Source organism: Lissotriton helveticus, chromosome 2_2 (assembly GCF_964261635.1).
Source record: "Lissotriton helveticus chromosome 2_2, aLisHel1.1, whole genome shotgun sequence".
Classification (NCBI taxonomy): Eukaryota; Metazoa; Chordata; class Amphibia; order Caudata; family Salamandridae; genus Lissotriton; species Lissotriton helveticus.
This window is the reverse complement of record NC_136060.1, coordinates 289208520-289228793: the sequence shown is the minus strand read 5'-3', so window position 1 is coordinate 289228793 and position 20274 is coordinate 289208520. Positions and strand designations below refer to the sequence as shown.

General features: G+C 44.2%; 1 protein-coding gene across 1 annotated transcript in view; it reads left to right on the top strand.

The window, feature by feature from the left end:
* Nucleotides 1-20274, top strand: part of NCAPG (non-SMC condensin I complex subunit G) — a 453174-nt gene that overhangs the window by 215048 nt on the left and 217852 nt on the right. Inside the window, exons 10-11 of the mRNA XM_078678420.1 lie at nucleotides 7241-7364; nucleotides 16323-16412. Of these exons, the coding sequence (XP_078534546.1) occupies nucleotides 7241-7364; nucleotides 16323-16412 (214 nt within the window). The remainder of the gene's footprint in view (nucleotides 1-7240; nucleotides 7365-16322; nucleotides 16413-20274) is intronic.

Below are 20274 nucleotides of genomic sequence, written 5' to 3'. Positions count from 1 at the left end.
GGCTATGTAACACAAATATTCAAAATCAAAATTTTCCATGCACATGTGGGAGCATATTTACAAGCAATTTGCGCCACAGAGAAATGTCTTACACTGAAATGAGAAAAATAACATCAGGGACAGTCAATTGCCTTATAAAGAACCATACACCAATATGTCCTTGTCATGAATTTAAAAACAATTCCTTTTCCCCAAAAACGATTTTCAAATCATAATTTCAAAACACTGCACATGAGAAAATGACTTAAAATGTCATTAAAACACATGAAAGCGTTTTTTGATTGCCTTTCGAGCATGGTTGGGTCACTTTTAACATGGCTATGTAACACAAACATTCAAAATCTAAATTTTCCATGCACATGTGAGAGCATATTTACAAGCAATTTGCGCCACAGAGAAAGGTCTTACACTAAAATGAGAAAAATAACATCAGGGACAGTCAATTGCCTTATAAAGAAGCATACACCATTATGTCCTTGTCATGAATTTAAAAACAATTCCTTTTCCCCAAAAACGATTTTCAAATCATAATTTCTAAACACTGCACATGGGAAAATGACTTAAAATGTCATTAAAACACATGAAAGCATTTTTTGATTGGCTTTCCAGCATGGTTGGGTCACTTTTAACATGGCTATGTAACACAAACATTCAAAATCAAAATTTTCCATACACATGTGAGAGCATATTTACAAGCAATTTGCGCCACATAAATCATAATTTTCTCCTTAAAGCACACTATTCTCTATCTAAATTAAAGAAATATTTTCTCACCTTAGCAAATACTTTGAGTTTGAAAACAGTCTAAGAAACACACCAATTTGTCTTCAGCAGAACAAAAGGTATGCACTCCAGAGTCTGCAGCTATCAAAAGCACAGAAATGCTGTAATTCTTCACACATATTTCTCATGTCACCCAATCAAAACTCTTCCCTCACTTTTTTCAAATGAAAACCCTTCCCCCTCTGCCCTTTCTGCCTATTTTCCATAGCAACCACCTCTTGGAAAAACTCTGGTGTTTGCAAGTTCACACAACAATGTTGCAATTGAACTCTGAACTCTCAGTGCACCTGCATATCCAGTGCATTCTTTCATTTAATGATTTTTTATTGACCACTCAAAATACATCTTTCAAAGAACACATCTGTGCACCCTAACTTTCTGTTTTCATCAATCAAAATCCACCAATCACTGTTACTGCTTCATGAACACAGAAACTCCACAGTTTTTTTTTCATTTTACACTCTCATTTTTTCAACTGCCATTTCATTGCCACACTTCATCTGACTGCAGGAGAACCTTCTCTCACCATGTTTTCTGTCTGGATTGTTGGTCATAGTTATATTCACTGGGCTCAAAGGTACGTTGAAAGCAGGAATTTACCTAACCTCAATTTACAAGATGTGGAAATTAAGTGGTTTGGCCACAGAGGATTAAAATGTCACCAATTGATACCATTGGTGAAAACCTTTATGCATTTGCCAAAACCTGACCTGTTAATTGTGCACTGTGGAGGTAATGACTTGGGCACTTTGACTGGTGTAGGTCTGGAAATGCTTTTAAAGGACACCTTTGAGCAATTAATGGCACTTTTTCCTCAGACTGCCTTGGTATATTCAAATATATGCCAAAGACAGAAATGGAGGTGGTCAAACCAATTTTGTCCACAAATTGAGAAGTCGAGGAAGCATGTAAACAAATCTGTTTCAGCTTACATGAGAGACCATGGAATGGGCTCCCTGTACAACAATAACTTGCGTTACTACATGCAAGATATCTACAGAGGAGATGGAGTTCACTTCTCAGATGAGGGCAACAGAGTTTTCACTCTGAATTTAAGAATGTGCATTGGTACCTACTTATAAGTACCTAAATGTACCATAAACCCAAAAGCTCTTCTCAGAGCTACCCTACATCTAATCACTCACAATTATTATTTTACTCTAACTTTTTTCACTAATTTTCAACAAAGTACGCTCCCTGGGGCGCTACCCGGTACGCGTACCGGGAGCTAACCTCGCGAAATTTTTTAAAAAAAATGTTTTTTTTTCGCACATATAAACCTCCTCAGCCACCCTCAGAAAACCTAGGGGGTCAAGATAACTCTACCGTGCCCCCTTCTACCCATTCCGAACATTATTTGCCCTCCATCTTGTATCTTAATTCGACCGAAACACAAAATGGTGGACTCCCGGAACGCTTAAGGTCCGCGAACCGAGGCGCTCAACGGTTCGCGTACCGGGTCGCTCCCTGGGAAGATAAAGGAAATAAAAAATAATCAAAAAATCCAACAATCAATTAACATACAGCATTTGAAAAGACTATCATTCATTTTTCATTGTAGTACGCTCCCCAGAACGCTTCCCGGTTCGCAGACCGGGCGCTAACCACGAAAAAAAACAAAAAAATTTTATTTTATTTTTTTGCCCCGCGGGGCCCCTTTAAAACCTCCACATTAAACCTAGGGGGTCAGCGAGGATCTACTATGCCCCCTTATAGTTATTTCCCCCTTTGTTTTGGCCTCCTCTTGTCTCTCGATCCTACCGAGAGACAAGATGGCGGCCGCTCCGGACTGTTTAGAATGTTGACAGACACCGGAGAGCCAATCAGCTTCGCTACGCGAAGTTCCGGTACGCTTAAGGTCCGCGAACCGGGGCGCTGCCCGGTCCGCGCTTACAGATATATATCTTTTTTTGAACGTTAATTTCTCAAAATCCACTGCAGCACATATATTGAGACCTACAAAAGGCACATCGGGCTACCAGTCCCTACAATTTAGCCAAGTTTCGTGCAAATCCATTCAGCCGTTCGGGCTAAAAGTGAGGCTAACCGCCCTATGGAAAACTCAATGTTAAAAACACGTTTTGGGACCCCCCTTTTTTCTCGGCCCCCCCTGGACGAACCCCCCCCCCAAATTTTCAGGGGCTCCTCAGAAACAAAATGTTCCATTTTCCAGAAAATTTCAGCCAATTCCGTCCACAAACGCCAAAGTTATTAGACATAGAATTTTCAAAAATCCCATAGGGAAAAAATCCTAACTATATATACCTACTGGCGACCGCCAGTAGGTAATGTATGTATATATATATATGTATATGAGACCATTTTGAATTCCTTTGTGGAATCACTTATCAACCAAGTGGTACAGCAAAGGTCAAGTCTTGTATCCACCACTGCACCACCAATGTAGGAAGCTGGCTCTTAGTGATGTATCAAAAATCTGATATATCGTGTAAAGAGTCCAGGGGTTTCCCTATAAGTGGGCAGGGACTTGCTACGAAATCGATCTATTATGGGGTAGTGCGGTTGAGCATCCTTAGGCTCAACACAGAGGAGTGCAAGGCATTTGCAAATAGACACTGATCAATAAATGACACACACAACTCAAGGAGAGCCACACCAATTTATAAGACCAGCTAGTATCTTTATATGTGTTTAGGCTTCGTAGAAACATCATTCAGGTATGTGTTTAAATAGAAGTTCTATTCACTTTAAAAAGTGAACACATTGAAATTTCTTAGTTCTGCAATGTTATCCTATGGGAGAAAGAAGACCAGCAGCACGAGGGCAGCCAGGTGCAGAGTGCAAAACCGTGTCAGGAGCCCAATGCGTTTCATTTGAGATTGGTCACTGCGGAAAGAGGCTCTGGCGAGGCTAGTCTAGCTAAAACAGCAAGTGGGGTCAGGCTTTGTGATGCCCTGGAACAAAGGAACACCTTTGGTCCTCGAGTGCAGATGTGTCAGGTTTTTCCTTACCAAAGCAGTCCTGGTCGAGGTGGCCTGCGTGCAGAGGCTGCTTGCAACGTCGGGGAGTCCAAGAGGGGAGAGCACATGATGGACTGAAGCTCTGGAGGGCTAGGGGACCTTGTTGACAACACTGGCCCTCTTCAACTCTGATCGGAGGCGACCCGAGCTGTGATTGCTTCAGTTATTGGGTTTTGCCGGTTCCGAAAGCCTCAGTCTTTTCTTTGGGAGTTCCTACAGAATGCAGGGAACAGTTCCACTGTTCTTCCGGAGGTCATGGTCTTTATTGAAGGCAGGCAGTCCTCCCATGTTTTGGAGGCACACAGCTGCAGGACGAGTCGTCTTTGGCACATGTTAGACAGAGAACAGCAGATGGGACAGCAGGACTGGGGCAAAGTGAGGTGCTATCTTCAGTCCTTTGCTTTTGCGGCTCTTCGCGGCCTCCTTAGTGGTCGTCGGCATATGCTTATGTGGTGCCAGGTTGCCCCATAAATACTAAATTTATGGACGCTAGGGGAATATAGGGTAGTATCCAGTGTGCTACTGACCTTTGGGGTCAAAATGCCCTTATATGATTACTTCCTGTGGGAAGTAGGCATAACCCTGTCCTAGAATTCCCAAGTATGCCATCACCAAGATGGCTACTTCTGAAAAGTTGTGTCCTCCTCTCTGCAGCCTACTTTAGGGGGGTTATAGCCTGGAGGTGGCATGCCTTCCTGACTAGCTAATTTTTCTGCCTGTCCAGGTGCCAAGGGGGCTCTGGACAGAGACTGTGGCTTCCTGTCCTGTGACGGGAGCCAGATTCTAATTCCAAAGGCAACAGTTTCTTTGAAGCTTGCCGGTCCAGGGAGGCTAATCAGCAGGTCACGCTGTGGGTGGAGGTGTTAAACCCTCTTCCTGGTCAGCTTTTTTTCTCGGTCTCCTGAGAGTAAAGGCTCTCACCCTAAGAGGTCTGAATAGTGTCTTGGGTGAGAGGCTCACAGATACTAGTCCGCAAGTACACCAGTGGCTGGTAGGTTTTCAGAGGCACCTCTAAGGTGCCGGCTGGGTGCATTTATTGGTAAACCTAGCACTGGGATCAGTGTGAGTTTACCAATATGAGATGTTTTTTCGGTGAACTCATCATGTAGCCGGGGAACTCATTTTCACCAGTGTATTGCACATATCTCAAGATGGCTTTCCTGGTTCACTTGTACGGGCAGTATTAAGACTGACCAATACAGGGGCATATAGGCCTCTGTAGGTATTCCCTCACATGTAATATTCAGCACCTTGCCTTAGGGCTGTCAGGCCTGCTGTAGGGGTGGCTAATAAATATTACATGCAGTGCTAGGGGACTTGGCACACAGAGTTGTGCGACATGTCGTGTTTCACTTTTGCCTGCACCAAAACGCGCAGCCTGCAATGGCAGTCTTGCATGTGCTTGGTGAAGGGTCTCTTAGGGTGGCACAATTGATGCTACTGCCCTTAGGGACCCTCTTTAGTACCTCAGGCCCTAGGTATCAGGAGTCCCATTTACTAAGGACGTACAGGTGGTGCTAAAGGTATTGCCAACTGTGGGAAACATGGTATCGTTTTTAGGGAATGAACACTGGAACTGGTTGGCAGGAACCCAGTACACTTCAGTCATAGGTGCATCAAATACCAGGCAAAAAGTTGGGAGAGGGGGGTGGATTCCCTTAGTGGGGAAAGATTTGGCTAGGTCGATTGAGCTGAGAAAGAGGGAGGCTGCAGCATTTTGTACATGGTGAAGAACAGACCTCTGTCTGAGTGGTGTGTGAATGAAAGATGAAACCAAAAGATTCAAATGGAGCAGGGATTTAGAAAAGGTCGGTGGGGTAAGACTGTGATGGATATGTGAAAGTGGATTATTAACTGGGAGGGGGTGCTTATGAGACCTCAGTAAGTATACTGAGATTTGTTTTTTATGAGTTTTACAGTTTTTAGCGCCAAAAAAGCACAAAGCGCCAACTGTAGGTCTCTGGTTGCTGTCTACAAGGACAAAGCCGGAAGTTAAGGCTGACAATGATTGAGTGTCGATCAACTCTAGGGACCAGGGTCCCTTTTGTCTGTTTTCTAGAGGAACTTTCTCTTTGCTGGAACGGGCTGCTGGCTGGCTCAGATGGAGAGCTCGATGACTGCATAGTGCTGTTCGGTGTTCTTGCCGGTGAAATCCTCCTCATTGGGACTTAAAAGATTGTCTAGAAGTCAAGCTGCATTCAGTGGTGCAAACTGGCAGGTTGAATCTGACCGGCGATGCAATCACCAGGGCTGCGGTTTGGCGGCAGCCTATGGTTCCTTTATAAAAAAGTTGAGATAAAGCTGGTAAGTGTCCACTTTTTCAATCATGAGGGGGGGGGGGGAGGTGTACACTAACATCAGCCAAAGGGCCAGGAGCTTTTGAGCAACACTTGGTTAATTTGGATTCAATGTCCCTGTAGCCACCAGCTGGGTCGAATCAAATCCAGTTGGTAGTAGTCAAGTGGCTTCTTCGATGCAGGCTTCTTGAAGTATTTATGTTTGTAGAGCTTAACAGGAGGCTAGGCAACTAGCTCTTGGAGTCCACTCTCCTGGAATTAAGTGTGGGCAGGTCCATCCCTTGGGGTTTTCTCACCAGGTAAAATAGCAGGCTCAGTCTTCCTTCTGAGTTCCAGTCCTTTGGTTCAGCAGGTGCAGTGTTTGTTTTCCACAGGTCTAGCAGTGTTCTGTTGAAGGTAGCCAGGGGTGGCCCTTTTATTTCTGGTATTAGCTTTTGTGTTGGAGTGATTCCCTAACCAATAACGGAAATGTTTCCAGGGGCATACCTTCCCACTTTTACTTCCTTTCCTGGGGGGTATGGCCCTGAACAATCCCAGTGCGTTCCTCTGCCAAAATCCAACACGACAATCGTTCTTCCCTTGGTCAGAGCCCTGGGCACACCCAGAGGTGAATATTAGGAAATTAGTAACTGCCCCCTACAAAACCAGTTCTTGGATAGGTTTTCCTTCCTCTGGGATTGGTGCCACTCTGGCTATTTAGACAAGGGCAGAGGCCATACATATAGTTTAAAAACAAATGTGAACTAAATAGCAAGTTTCTGTGAGTGTATTTGCATGGCATAGGTTTTGCTTTATGTGCAGTGTTTTTTATCTCCGTTTTTAAAGGAATTCTGGGATCCAGCACATGGGCAAGACGGTTCATTGTTTGTGAATAATAATGAAAACCCTTTGATAGAAAACTTTTCCTTCTGTCTCAGCCTAAGAAAATGTTTTTTTTAATGTTAGCCCACAAAGTGAATCGGCTCATTATATAGAATGTGGCAAATTGGAGATACATTAATTTAAATGGTGTGCTATGTGTATCCGTCTTTCTTAATTGCTTTTTTCATTTACATTTTTTGGTTAATCTGGAATATTTTTTGGTCATTGATGGGACCATGAACATTGGTACTGATTTTTCTTTTTGCATATTGAACATACTCCTGCACCAAATGTGAATAACTGTATTTATTGTTACAGGAAACGTTTGATTGCGGTTCTGCAGGAAATTTTAGTTTTGCCAAGCACTTCAACGTCCCTTATAGCTTCTCTTGTTGAGATTCTAATCAGCATTACCAAAGATGATGATAGACGGATACAGATTGTAAGTAATTGTTCATTATCTTTTTATTTTCCAGCATATCACACAAACAGTTCTTTGAGAAGTATAGGAATGTTTCCTTCTATGTGTTTTGTAGAAGAGTAATTGATGTGCTTGTTTTCATGCCTGATTATTTTGCAACCAATGGAATGGAGTGATGGTGTGTTGTCTGCTAATCTCTTCTGATCTTCACCTTTCATTTCCATTTGCTGTTCAGGTTTGTCCCTTAGGATCTCTCTTACCACCATTCGCTGATAAACAGTATTTTTTTCGCCGTTTTTGTTTGGCTGAGTGTAAGAAATGTAATTAATATTTAGGGTGAATGACTATCGACTCTAGGAATAATAGCAACCCTTGTTAGGGTGAACCATTAAAGTCTTTAAAAGAACCTGCGCTCAACCACCAGGTAGCTATGGCATAGAGCAGACATTCTTGACTGAGGGCAATTTGTAAAGTATTGATGCAGTACTAAAACAGTAATAAAGTCGAAATGAAATTCAGTAAAAATCCAAATATCCAACCAGGGGTATGAGATATGAATTTTTAAAATTTTAATTAGTGTTAGCGTCAAGAAGCATAAAGTGCTAGTAATAGTCAGCAGTTGCTGTAGATCAGGACCTAGGTGCAATTTGACGCTGTCTGGTTCAGAGAATGTCAGAGGTCAGCACTACCCTTTCAGATAACCCTATTGTTTCATTCTGTGAAGCACTTCACACCTTTTTCCTACATATTCAAATGCTAATTACTGACTGGCATAAGTGGGAGAACAAATGTAGCCCTCAGTAACTTCAGACATGGCAAGGTAACTTTCTAAAAGTTACTTTTCCTTAATATTTATTAAAAGCCAACTTCACCTTTAAATTAGATTTTTAATGACTATTTAAATATAGTTGTTTAACTTATTTTTCTAGCAACTCCCTTCCCCGAGATAAAGTATTTGGAATTTTAATATGTAGTCAGGTTTTTTCTTAGAACAGTTAGGCCTACCACAGAGAAAAATAGCTTTTGGGTGTTCGTCACTATAAGGGCATGTTAAGATTACATTTCTGCATGTCATCCTTTTAAATGCCATGGAAAATGTGGGTTGATAACGCACAAAAGGCAGATTTCGTATAGAAAACCCTTGGAACATGGTTCAAATTGGTGACGCTTATCAAGGCAAGAACTTTATTTAAAACCCACCAGTCCTGTACGACAGGAAGATTTACCAAGACGACCTCTACAAGAAATACATGCAATGTATTCATCGCTTTGGCCATATAGTTAGGTGATGCAAAATCTTTTGGACATTCAGTCACAAGACTGAATAATGGGAACTTCGAGAAAGTGCCTCTTTTTGAATGGTTAGCCCCCACTTTTTGCCTGATTTTGATGCGATTTCAATTGTAGTGTACACGGTCCCTGGAATCCAGGTCCCCTGTGCCAGTGCTCCTTCCCTAAAACCATATCCCCATTTGGTACTTATACCCCCTGTAAGTCCCTAGTAAGTGGTACCCTGGTGCCTGGGAGCTGAAGAGGGTCCCCTGGGCCCCCACCCTCACTGGGACTGTGCCACTGCCCTTGCAGCTTGCATGCCTCTGTGAGGGAGAACATTACACTGTCGACATGGCTACCTGCCTGGGTGCCATGCCAGCCAGCACTGCCTGGAGGAATAGGTAAGTCACCCCTCTAGCAGGCCTCTCAGCCCTACGGCAGGGTGCACTATACCACATGAACAGATATGACTCTACAATATCGGGGTCCATTCCTTAATATTGTAAATGACAGGGAAGCCCTATGAGAGTACATGGGCTGGAAACTCGACCACTCGAGTTACCTTGCACCATGATGGCTTCACTGAACACCGGAGTGTTTGGTACCAAACTACTCCTCTCAATAAATGGACACCCATGCCAGTGTTTGATTTATTGTGCCATGTACACGGAGGGCACCGCCGAGGTGCCCCCTGAAAACTACCAACCCTTGTATGGTCTCTGACTAGCTGTAGGCAGCCATTCACCAACAGATGTGCTTCTGGACTCCTGGGTTGAGAGCCTCTGCTCTCTGGGACCCGAAACAGTGCACATTCTGAGCAGAGGTGTTAAACCTCCTCCTCCAGGATGGGCCAGTGCCTGAAGGGAGAAGCTTCAAAGGCCTGCCCCCTTTGTAATGTGTCCCCCAGCATCTGCTGCTAGCAGCAGATGGCAGCCCCTGGTTTCACCACCACTTTGGGTGAGAAAATCATCAGGAAAACTCAGGAGAATAGGAGGTGCCCACCTCTGCCAACTCAACCCCTAAGTTGAGGGAGGCGAGGTGAAGCACATCTTTCAGTCCCCGGCATCTTGCTTACTTCCATTGAGAATTTACTAATACAGTTTTGTTTTATTGTTTTCATGTTGTAGAAAAATGTTGTCTTAATTGTGTTGACCTCAAGCATGTTAATTTTACAAGACTCAAGAATGATGTATTCTCTTCCAGGGGATACTCCTCAATAGTCATAAGCACTGAATTATCTCCGCCCATGTGCAGGAACCCGGAACATATAGCATAATACATATATATGTGTATATAGTAGAAAAGGAGTACATAGTACGAAAACATTATGCATATATACATGTATAAACCAATAATATGCAGCCCTAAACCTATCCGATAGGCTAAGAAAGCCAGAATGACATGCATTTCTCTAGTATGAAAATAACCCATAATATATAATGTAAGAGAAGGACATGTACAGTAATTGCATTCCGCAAAACAACCCTTTAATTTTCATCAAAGAAAACAGGTAATGACAGGCAATTAGCCTAAAGAAGGCTGCATAAATAAATAACATCCCTGTACAGAAAAGGAAACTGGCACCTCGGCTTTAAGGCCTCACAGAATCTGAACACTTTGCCTTTAAGGCCTCCAGGAGAACCCTGCTCCCATCATGCACCATAGGTGACAGGTCAGTTCTTTTTTCCGGCTCTTTCTGAGAGGAACCTCGAGCTTGAGCTCAACTGATTTTGGCTTGTTTCAGTCAGAATTTATATTCTACCTACTTCATTTGATATTTCTTATTGCTGGTGGTATTTTTCAATCTTTTTCTAACTAATTGGTCATTCTTTTTTAGTCAGATATGCCACCTTTATTTTATAAATGTCCTTCCTGTGAGAAGATGTCTAAGTCCGATACTCATTCGGTCTGTGTAGTGTGTTTACCTTCTTCTCACAACACAGAGACATGTTACCACTGTCTTCCAACTTTCAAGAAGAACTTTGAAGGAGAGAGAGAAGATCAGACTTCTTGACTTACTGGAGAGAGGAAAACATCATGAAAAGGGCCCAGAGTCCTCTTTCATCTGGAGGGCCCTCCTCTCCGAGAAAACGGCAAAGATCTGCTTCACCAGAAGCTAGAAGTAAGCAAAGGCTTCATAGCGTGTCGACATCGAGACCAGCTAAAAAAGTAAGATAGACGTCAAAGACGAGATCGCCGTCAAAGTAAGTCTACGTCGAGACCTGTGGCGTCAATGCCAGTAAGATCGACGTGAAAGACCAGTTCGCCGGCAAGAAGTAGATCGACGTCGAGGCCTGAAAAGCAAGTGAGCTCGACGTCAAGATCGCCGTCGAGACATAAGTCGACGTCAAGGCATGCTTCGGGCTCGAAGCGTGATAAATCGCAGTCGACGTCGAAGTGACCATTGAAGTCAAGGAGGTCGACTTCAAGATTACCGCCAACTGTTCGAAGGTCGGCGTCGAGACGCTCTAGATCAACCTCTCGGACCCGTCTGAGGTCTTTGTCGAGGTCAGTCGACGTCTAGGATACCGCGTGATCATCAGCGGTCGACGTCGAAGGTGCCGACGTCGAGGGCTTCGTCCCATAGATCTCCGTCGTCCAGAGTGTCGCCTCCACGGTCGTCGTCAATGGTGGGTCATTCTGGTTCGACGTCGAGGAACAGACAAGTTATCCCTGTGGAAGAGTTGGAAAGACCAGCGTCTAGATCACGGCGCTAGACGTCGAGGGAGACTTCTTCTTTGCTGGGGATAAATATTTTTCAAGGTACGCCGGAGGGCTCTCCGCTGCCCAAACCACCTCCTATTTACATGTCTCCTAGATGGATGGAGGACTTTAGACACTGGAAGATGCAACCCAAACCTAATGAGGCCTCTTACCATGGAGTGCTCAAGACCTCCTGCTACTGGGTCCCCGAGACGTTCCAGATCACCTTTAAGACGGCTTTCACGCTCAAGAGAGCACTCCAGATCACTACGCCAAGGAGAAGACAGAGGTCTCCTACAACGACCATGTCAACAAGGTCATCGTATAAAGACTATTCTCCTCCTATTTCATCAACTCCACCTTCCAGGGTCTCCCCTGTTGATGATCTTGGGACATTCAGTGAGTTTTTTATGTAGAGGTGTTAACAGGTTCAACATAACCATGTCTATATCTCAAGTTACTTCATCTGTTATATTTGAAACTTTACACCATAAATCTTCAGCGAAGCCTCAACTACCTTTGGTGCCAGGGTTGCTGGAACCTGCGATGAAGACTTTCTTGGCACCTGCCACAGTGGGCTTGGGGCCCTCAAGGATTTCAAAGAAATACAAGGCTCCAGACCAGGATACTTTATTTCTGCATACTGACCCTCCACCGGATTCTCTTATAGTCTCCATTGCCAGGAAAGCACATTCTGCTACTTTTATCTCATCTGCTCCGCCAGAGAAGGATAGCAAGAACATGGACTCCTTGGTACGGAGAATGTGCAGTACGGTGTAGCCGCTCTACTGGGGCGATACGACAGATCTTTATGGGATTCCTTAACAAGATTCGCGTAGAAATTACTCCAGGAAGATCAAAAGGATTTCTTGGAGATTGTGCAGGAAGGAGGCCTGGTTGCTAACCAGATTATTAATACGGCGGCCGATTCTGCTGATTTAGCAGCTCCTGGATATGCCCATGGCATCTGTTCACGAAGATCAGCGTGGCTTCGCCTCACGGGCCTCAAGCCTGATGCTCTTAGGAAGATCGTTAATTTGCCCTTTAATGGATCGTTGTTGTTTGGTTCTCATGCAGATGAAGAAATGGCTAAATTGAAGACTGAGTTAGATACTCTTAAGGCGGTAGGCCTTGAAAAAAAGAAAGTTTAGTTGTCGCTTTCTCCCCTGTGACAAGCGGCCTTTTCAGCAGCGAGGGCAAACCTCCAACTGGTCATCGCAGAACCAGGGTCAAACGCAACAAAGGTCCCAGTTTAAACAACGCAGACCAGGACGGGGCAGAGGCGGTAACAAATAGCAGTCGGCAGTGCCAAAGCAGCCACAGAAACAATGAGATGGGTCTTCCCCCAAAGCTGTTGTCCACTCCGGTAGGAGAAAGTGTTTCATTACATCTGGAGGAGTGGAAGCGTATAACAAAAGACAAATGGGTCCTCAACATTGTTCAAAATGGATATGTTCTCAAGTTCAAGACCCCTCCATCTATACCTCCGAAAGGCATTTCTCAGCGCGACCAAAGATTGTTGCAAAAGGAGGTGAACACCTTATTAAGCAAAGGAGCTATAGAGAAAGTTCCAACTCCTCAAAGAAATCAAGGTCTCTACTCTTGTTTCTTCCTTGTACAAAAAAGATGCCCCACTACGGAATCCAGACCCATACTGGATTTGAGACTGTTGAACAGATTCATTTGCAGAGAGAAATTTCGAATGTTAGTACTCCATCAAATTTTCCCTCAGCTTCACCAAGGGGATTGGATGTGCTCCATCGATCTGCAGGACGCATACTTCCACGTACCGATATGAAAGAAACATCGCAAATTTCTACGGTTTCGAGTGTCTGTCCAGCATTACTAGTATTCAGTTCTTCCGTTCGTGCTAAAGTCAGCTCCCCGAACATTCTCCAAGTGTATGGCTGTGGTGGCCGCCTTGCTTCGCAAGCAGAGGATAATCATTTATCCCTACTTGGACGATTGGCTCCTGAAGAGCTCATCTCCAGCTCTGCTGCAGGATCATCTCTCGAGCTGCCTTCAACTGCTACACAACTTTGGCCTTCACGTCAATTTAAAAAAATCCATATTAAACCCGATGCAAAAGATCTGTTATCTGGGTTCCTTCCTGGACACCGAAAAAGTAAGCCTGTGTCCTTCGGAGGAGAGGTGGTTATCAATCTGAGGAAAATGCCTGACCCTTCGTCACACGCAGTTCTCCACAGTTCGTCAGGTGTCATCTCTACTGGGATCAATTGCGTCGTGCATCTTTATAGTACCAAACGCATGATTACACATGCGTCCACTACAGCAATGTTTGGAGGACCAATGGATGCAAGTATCGGGGGGCTGGGAGGATCAGATAATTCTCCATCAAACAGCCAATTATTCCATCCGGTGGTGGATGAAGAGATCACACCTGATGAAGGGAGTCCCTTTCCACCAGGACCCTCCAACCCAGACCATTCTATCCAAGGCTGCGGTGCTCGTATGGGCCCTTTGCAAGTACAAGGTCTTAGGTCCGACTCCGAACAGTTACCACATCAATCTGCTAGAGTTGAGAGCTGTACATCTAGCTCTCAAGTCCCTGTTTCTGTCGTTCAAGTATCGATCCATTTTAATTCAAACGGACAATACAACAACAATGTATTATTTAAACGAACAGGGAGGTACCTGATCAAGAACGCTCTCCATAGAGGCTCAAACCATATGGAACTGGCTTCTGGCAAGAGACTTGTCAATAGTAGCTGTTCCACTACCGGGCTCCCTCAATTCTCAGGCGGACTTCCTCAGCAGGGACTTCGTCGAAGCACACAATTGGGTTCTCAACGACTGTCGCACGCAGCATCTTTCGAGAATGGGGAACGCCAGACATCGACCTATTTACAGACACAGTAAATGCAAAATGCCCCGTCTTCACATCCAGGTTTCCCCAGAAAGGATCTCAAGGGAATGCCCTTTTGATCGAATGGTATCAGAACTTACTGTACGCTTTTCCACTGATCCCATTGATACCAGTGGTAATCAACAAGTTGTACAGGGCCAACTCCAGGATGATCCTATTGGCCCCGGAGTGGCCTCGCCAATGGTGGTTTCCGGACCTCCTTCAACTATCGGAAGTGCCACACAAGAGGTTACCGTGTCGCCCGGATCTTCTATCCAAGCAGGCAGGGAGAGTATTCCACCCCAACCTGTCCTCCCTCCGGTTGACAGCATGGCTCCTGAAGTCATCCAATATGGTCAACTACAATTGAATCCAGACTGTATGGATAATCTCAAAGAAGTGAAACGACCTTCCACGAGAAAGTCCTATGCCTTCAAGTGGAAGCGATTCTTCCTATGGTGTGTGAACAATGGACACGATCCCATCCGGGGTCAGGAGCAGGTGATTTTACCTAATTTGCTTCATTTGGCTAGATCTGGGCTTTAGTTTGCTTCTATTAAAGTTCACCTTGCAGCAGTCACGGCCTATAGGAAGTCCCCCAACCAGACTTCTTTCTTTAGAATTCCGGTGGTAAAGGATTTTCTGGAAGGCTTGAGAAAGGTTTACCCACCAGTCAGATCTCCCTCTCCTCCATGGGAGCTTAACATTGTGTTGACAAAGTTGATGGGGGCTCCTTTCGAGCCGATTAATAAAGCTTCCTTACAGCATTTAACGTGGAAAGTCGCGTTCCTGGTGACCATTACTTCCGCTCGCAGGGTGAGCGAGATCCAGGCTCTTTGCTGTAAGGAACCTTTTACTGTGTTCCACGCTAACAGAGTGGTTTTTCAGAACACATCCTAGTTTTTTGCCTAAAGTAGTCTCGAACTTTCACATTAACCAGACTATAACTTTACCTACTTTCTTTCCGAATCCTGCGAATCCTCCAGAAAGATCTCTCCATTCCCTAGATTCCAAGAGGGTTCTTAAGTTTTATTTGGACAGAACAAAGACACTGAGGAAGTCAGACCGTTTGTTTATTAACTATGGTCCTGTTAACACAGGATCTGCAGCTTCCAAAAGATCCATTTCTAGATGGATTGTTTCTTGTATTCTTCTGTCATACCAGTTGGCCAACAAATCCCTTCCAGAGAAGCCAAAGGCCCATTCCATGAGGGGAAAAGCTTCTACCACGGCTCTCCTGACAAAAGAACTGACCTAACTGTCACCTGTGGTGCATGATGGGAGCAGGGTTTTCCTGGAGGCCTTAAAGGCTAAGTGTTCAGATTCTCTGAGGCCTTAAAGGCGAGGTGCCAGTTTCCTTTTCAGTACAGGGATGTTATTTATGTATACAGCCTTCTTTAGGCTAATTGCCTGTCATTACCTGTTTTCTTTGATGAAAATAAAAGGTTGTTTTGCGGAATGCAATTACTGTACATGTCATTCTCTTACATTATATGTTATGGGTTATTTTCTTACTAGAGAAATGCATGTAATTCTGGCTTTCTTAGCCTATCTGATATGTTTAGGGCTGCATATTATTGGTTTATACATGTATATGTGTATCATTTTTTCGTACTATGTACTCCTTTTCTACAATATACACATATATATGTATTATGCTATGTTCCGGGTTCCCGAACATGGGCGGAGATAATTCAGTGATTATGACTTTGATGAGTATACCCCTGGAAGAGAACTAGGATTACAGGTAAGTAACTTATTCTTTTGTGCAAGTATTTCTCCACTTAAAAAAAAAAACTTGATAGCTCCAGTGGTTCTTTTTTCTAATACACAAGTTATTTAAAAAAAAAACGTGCTGCTACGTTCACCATGCCTGGCAGAAGTATATTCTGCAGTAGAAAAGTGTTGCTTAAAAGGCTCCAGTAGTGACCTGATTAGAAATGCCCATGAAGATTTCAATTTTAGTCTAAATGCGATAACCATCTTGTTCCAAGAACATGGTTTTGTAATAACCACAGATAAATCTTTATGGATGGATCTGAAAATGTTAATGTTACATTTGTTTTGGGTGCACGTGGTTGCTAATAGAAAAATGTGCAACATGTTACATTCTACCAAATTTTCTGTAATCTTACTAGGTTGCAGAGATTATCTCTGAACTTCGTGAGCCAATCGTTTCTGTTGATGTCCCTGTAGATGCTGCTGAATCAAGGAAACGACAAATAAAGGTGAGTTATTATACCATGAACTTTGTAATCCTCTTTGTTTTCAGGAGTTGGAGGAGTAGGCTTAAGTGAAATATTTCTGAGCCACTTTGACAGACCATTTGTTAGCACATGATTTTCTCATCATTTTTTCATATTGCTTACGCTTCTCTTGTTGCACTATTTGTGTGAGAAAAGTTAAAGCAGGATACAAAGGCCCTAATTCAAAGTGTGCAAGTAAAGGCTGAGTTAATTCCTACTGCAGGTGGGTACTAGAGTCCCCAGGGTATTATTGTACTTACTGGGTGTGATTTATCTTTGAAAATTGAAGAATTATGTATGGAATTGGTGTTTACTAACTGGTAGTCTGCATTATATTGGAGTTCTCTCGCATGTTTTCCAAGAGTACATTTCTGCACATTTTGTGAGGGTGAAATTACATGGGTACTGTTTTAACCACAAAAAAAAGTTTTCTATTCCCTGCGCAAACAAGTTCTTTTTTTGCCTCTGGATCATATTTTACACCGGAAGTGAAAATCTGGGCCATAGAAGTTTTTTTTTCTTCACATTTGTTCAAATTAAACATCAGATTTGACATTTTATTGCTTTCCATTCATTCTTGTTTTGCAGAATGAATCCTTTTCTTGATTCACATGTGTATTTATTTCGACATTTAGTGGTAGGGTCCAAAATCGTGTTTCTTAACTTTTTTTCAGACATGTGTCCCTGAAGTTTACGGTCATGATATTCAGATATTTATTTCCGCCTTTCGGTCTGGAAGCATGACAGAATAGCTCTAAAGAATCATTGAAAATAGTTTTTTCCGCCCACGAAAACACAAAAGATCACATGGAAACCGAAGACCAGGTAGGGGAGCCTAATCAGTCCCGACAGGGCACCCTGTCTGTGAGCATGGAAAGGGCAAAGAATTCCGAGGTTGGACGCAGCGAAGGGACATGGTGAACACCTCCTTTAAATTATGTCCTAACTGCCACCACAGGTTTGTGGAGAGAGCTACCCATGAGGTTTGCAACTTCTGCCTCCTAAACGGCTACAGCACCGAAGACTGCAGAGCCTGCACCAAATTTGTCCTGAAAGGCCTGAAAGCAAGACTTGAGCAGGGTTTAGCACACCACACAATGGCCGACACCCAGTGAACACTAGAGTCCCTGAAGTCCCTGAAGGATCTGGGCCTCCCTAGGAGGAAGAAGACACGTAAGAGGCTGAACTGGCACAGGGAGGAGAATGATGCAAAAGAGAACATCATTAATGTCGAAAGTGTGTAGGCTGTGAGAAGGGTGGCAAGAGATGGTGAAAAGAAGCAACAGAATGTAAATAAGCTACTGAAAGTTGCGGACTGTAGGCCTTCCAAGGCTACAGTGGCGTCATCGGTTGAACACTCGATGACTAAAGTCCAGCATAAACAAAAAGATTTGTCTGCGTATGAGAAGGGAGCGGAGGCAAAAAAACCTGCTGCCCACGAAAAATACGGCATCTTCAACGACTGAAGCGTGCAATAAACACTCTGCATTGAGCAGAAGAAACGTCTCCTCAAAGCTGAAATAGTGGCTCTCCTAAAAAGAAAGGAGGAGTTCTATGACTCCATAGAGGGTTTTCGTATCCCTGTAAAACCCTCTGAGCTGAGAGGTGGAGTCCGAGCAACAAAAAATTAAGGCATACGGAGGCTGGAGCCACGTGAAGAGGAGCAGGAGGATTTGTTAGACTAGGATGAAGATGAATCGACTGCACTCGTGGGCCAGGCCCAAACTCGACAACACGTGGCAGGATCGCATTGCCGAATCCCCTGAAGAGGGTGTCGACAACTACCCCTCTACACCTTCACCTTCAGACTCCTCAAAAGGGCAGCAGACACGCATGGCGTCCAACTGGAAGAAGTGAAGTAGGACTCATGCTTCCTCCTAAAAACACTCATGCCATCACGGAAGGCAAATCTGTACCTGCCCATGCTGCCCAGCATCCTGGAACAGGTTAAGGAGGCATTTTGGGAACCAGCCACAAGTGCTGTAATTTCCCTTCCTTGTTGGGAAGAAATATAAGCATTCCATGCAAAATCCTCAAGATATAAAGGGAAATGTGCCTGCGGATTCCATTGTTGTGGCAACAGCCATAATGAGGAACAATGCACCCGCATCAACTGGGCCATCACCAGAGAAGGAGAGTAAGAGGATGGACTTATTGGGCAGAAAAATGGGAGGTGGCTGCACAATTGAGGATAGCCAACTCCAGTGCACTCCTCAACCAATAGGCCACCAGCAGTGGGACGAAATTGCAACACTTGCCAGAGGAATTTAAGAAGAAGGCCAAAGCTGTCATCCATGGGGGAAAGAAATTGCAAATTCTTGCTTCAAATAAACACTAAATGCGGCAGAAATGGCCAGCAGACAGATGTGCTCTGGCACAACCCTCAGAAGGCATGCCAGGCTAAGCCTCTTAAGATTTAAGGCAGAGGGGGAGGCATATGCGATCAACATTGTAGGAAGGTGGAATCCGACTGCATGGTTACCCCCACTTTTTGCCTGGTGTTTTGATGGTTTATGACTTAGTTTGGCTGGGATCCTGCTATCCAGGGTCCCAGTCAATCAGTTTCCCTCCTTAAACTGATTGCATGTACATTAGGTAGCCTCCAGATGGGTTACTGGGTTACCCTTGTGAGTCCCTAGTATATGGTACCTTCGGTGCCAAGGGCATAGGTACCCCAGAGGCCTACCAGGGGCTGAAGCATGTATTATGCCACCCCTGGGAAGCCTTCCAAAATGGCACCACAGGTCTGCTACGGTGGTGATTACACCCCTTACTTAGATATATTATAACTATATCTACCTCTATATACAGACACATTATTTATTTATTGTAGAGTTTTGTATAGCGCTAACCAGACCCGAAGGTATCGGAGTGCTTCACAACATGGGTTAACGCAGCATCAATAGGAGGATATATATACATTGATTCAAGGCATAAGAGGAGGTCCTAAGCGGTTAAATAATAACTTACAGTCAAGGAGACACCAAGTCACAATAATGAGCATATGCCAGGAGGGAAAGAGGTATATGTATAATATAAACCTATAAGTCACTAGTATGGCAGGCCTTGACAATCCTGGAGGCAGAGTGCTTGGTTTTGTGTGAGAGGGAGCCCTAGCATGAGCTGAGCCCCTGTGTAGCTTTCGGAATCTCTTCCTTATAGCTGTTCTGTGACACAGCCATACCATATACTCTTAAGTGCATTATAACCTCGCGGTAAATGCTAACTTTGAAATGGCTGCATCAAAACATGTTGTGTTTGGTGTTAGCCACTTTGGAATCCTACCCTTCCCACCAGTCCTGGCGGCGGGGGTAGAATTCCACCCCTCTAGAGGGAGAAGACATGTACACCTTTACTTTTCCAGTAATAGTTTTAAAGAGCCCCAGCATCACAAAATGGATGCTGCTGCCACAGACACGACTCTGACCTCCTGCTGCTGGACGAAACTCCGGCAGGGGAGGCCTGGACAATAGGGTTTCTTGTTCAGGGAGGTGTAACCACCTCCCCAGACAGGCTTTAGTGAATTGGGGCAGGGTGGGTGCATTCAGTGAATGCTTTTCAGACCGTGCCTGGGGCACACAAGGTGTCCCTTTGCATTTCCCAGTTCAAACTGGTTGCTGGGGCACTCAGCCCCAGCGCGAAACTGGACAAAGGGGAAGGGGTGTAACCACCACCACCTCTCCAACCCCTCCCATAGGTGGGACCTTAGAGTTAGTCCATCCCCTAAACTTAGTAGAAGTATAGGAACTAAGTCCCTAGGACTTTAGATTACTCTGGACGAAACTCTGCAACCTATATCCTGGAACTTCGACATTCTATTTTAACTAGAAAACGGAATGATCTC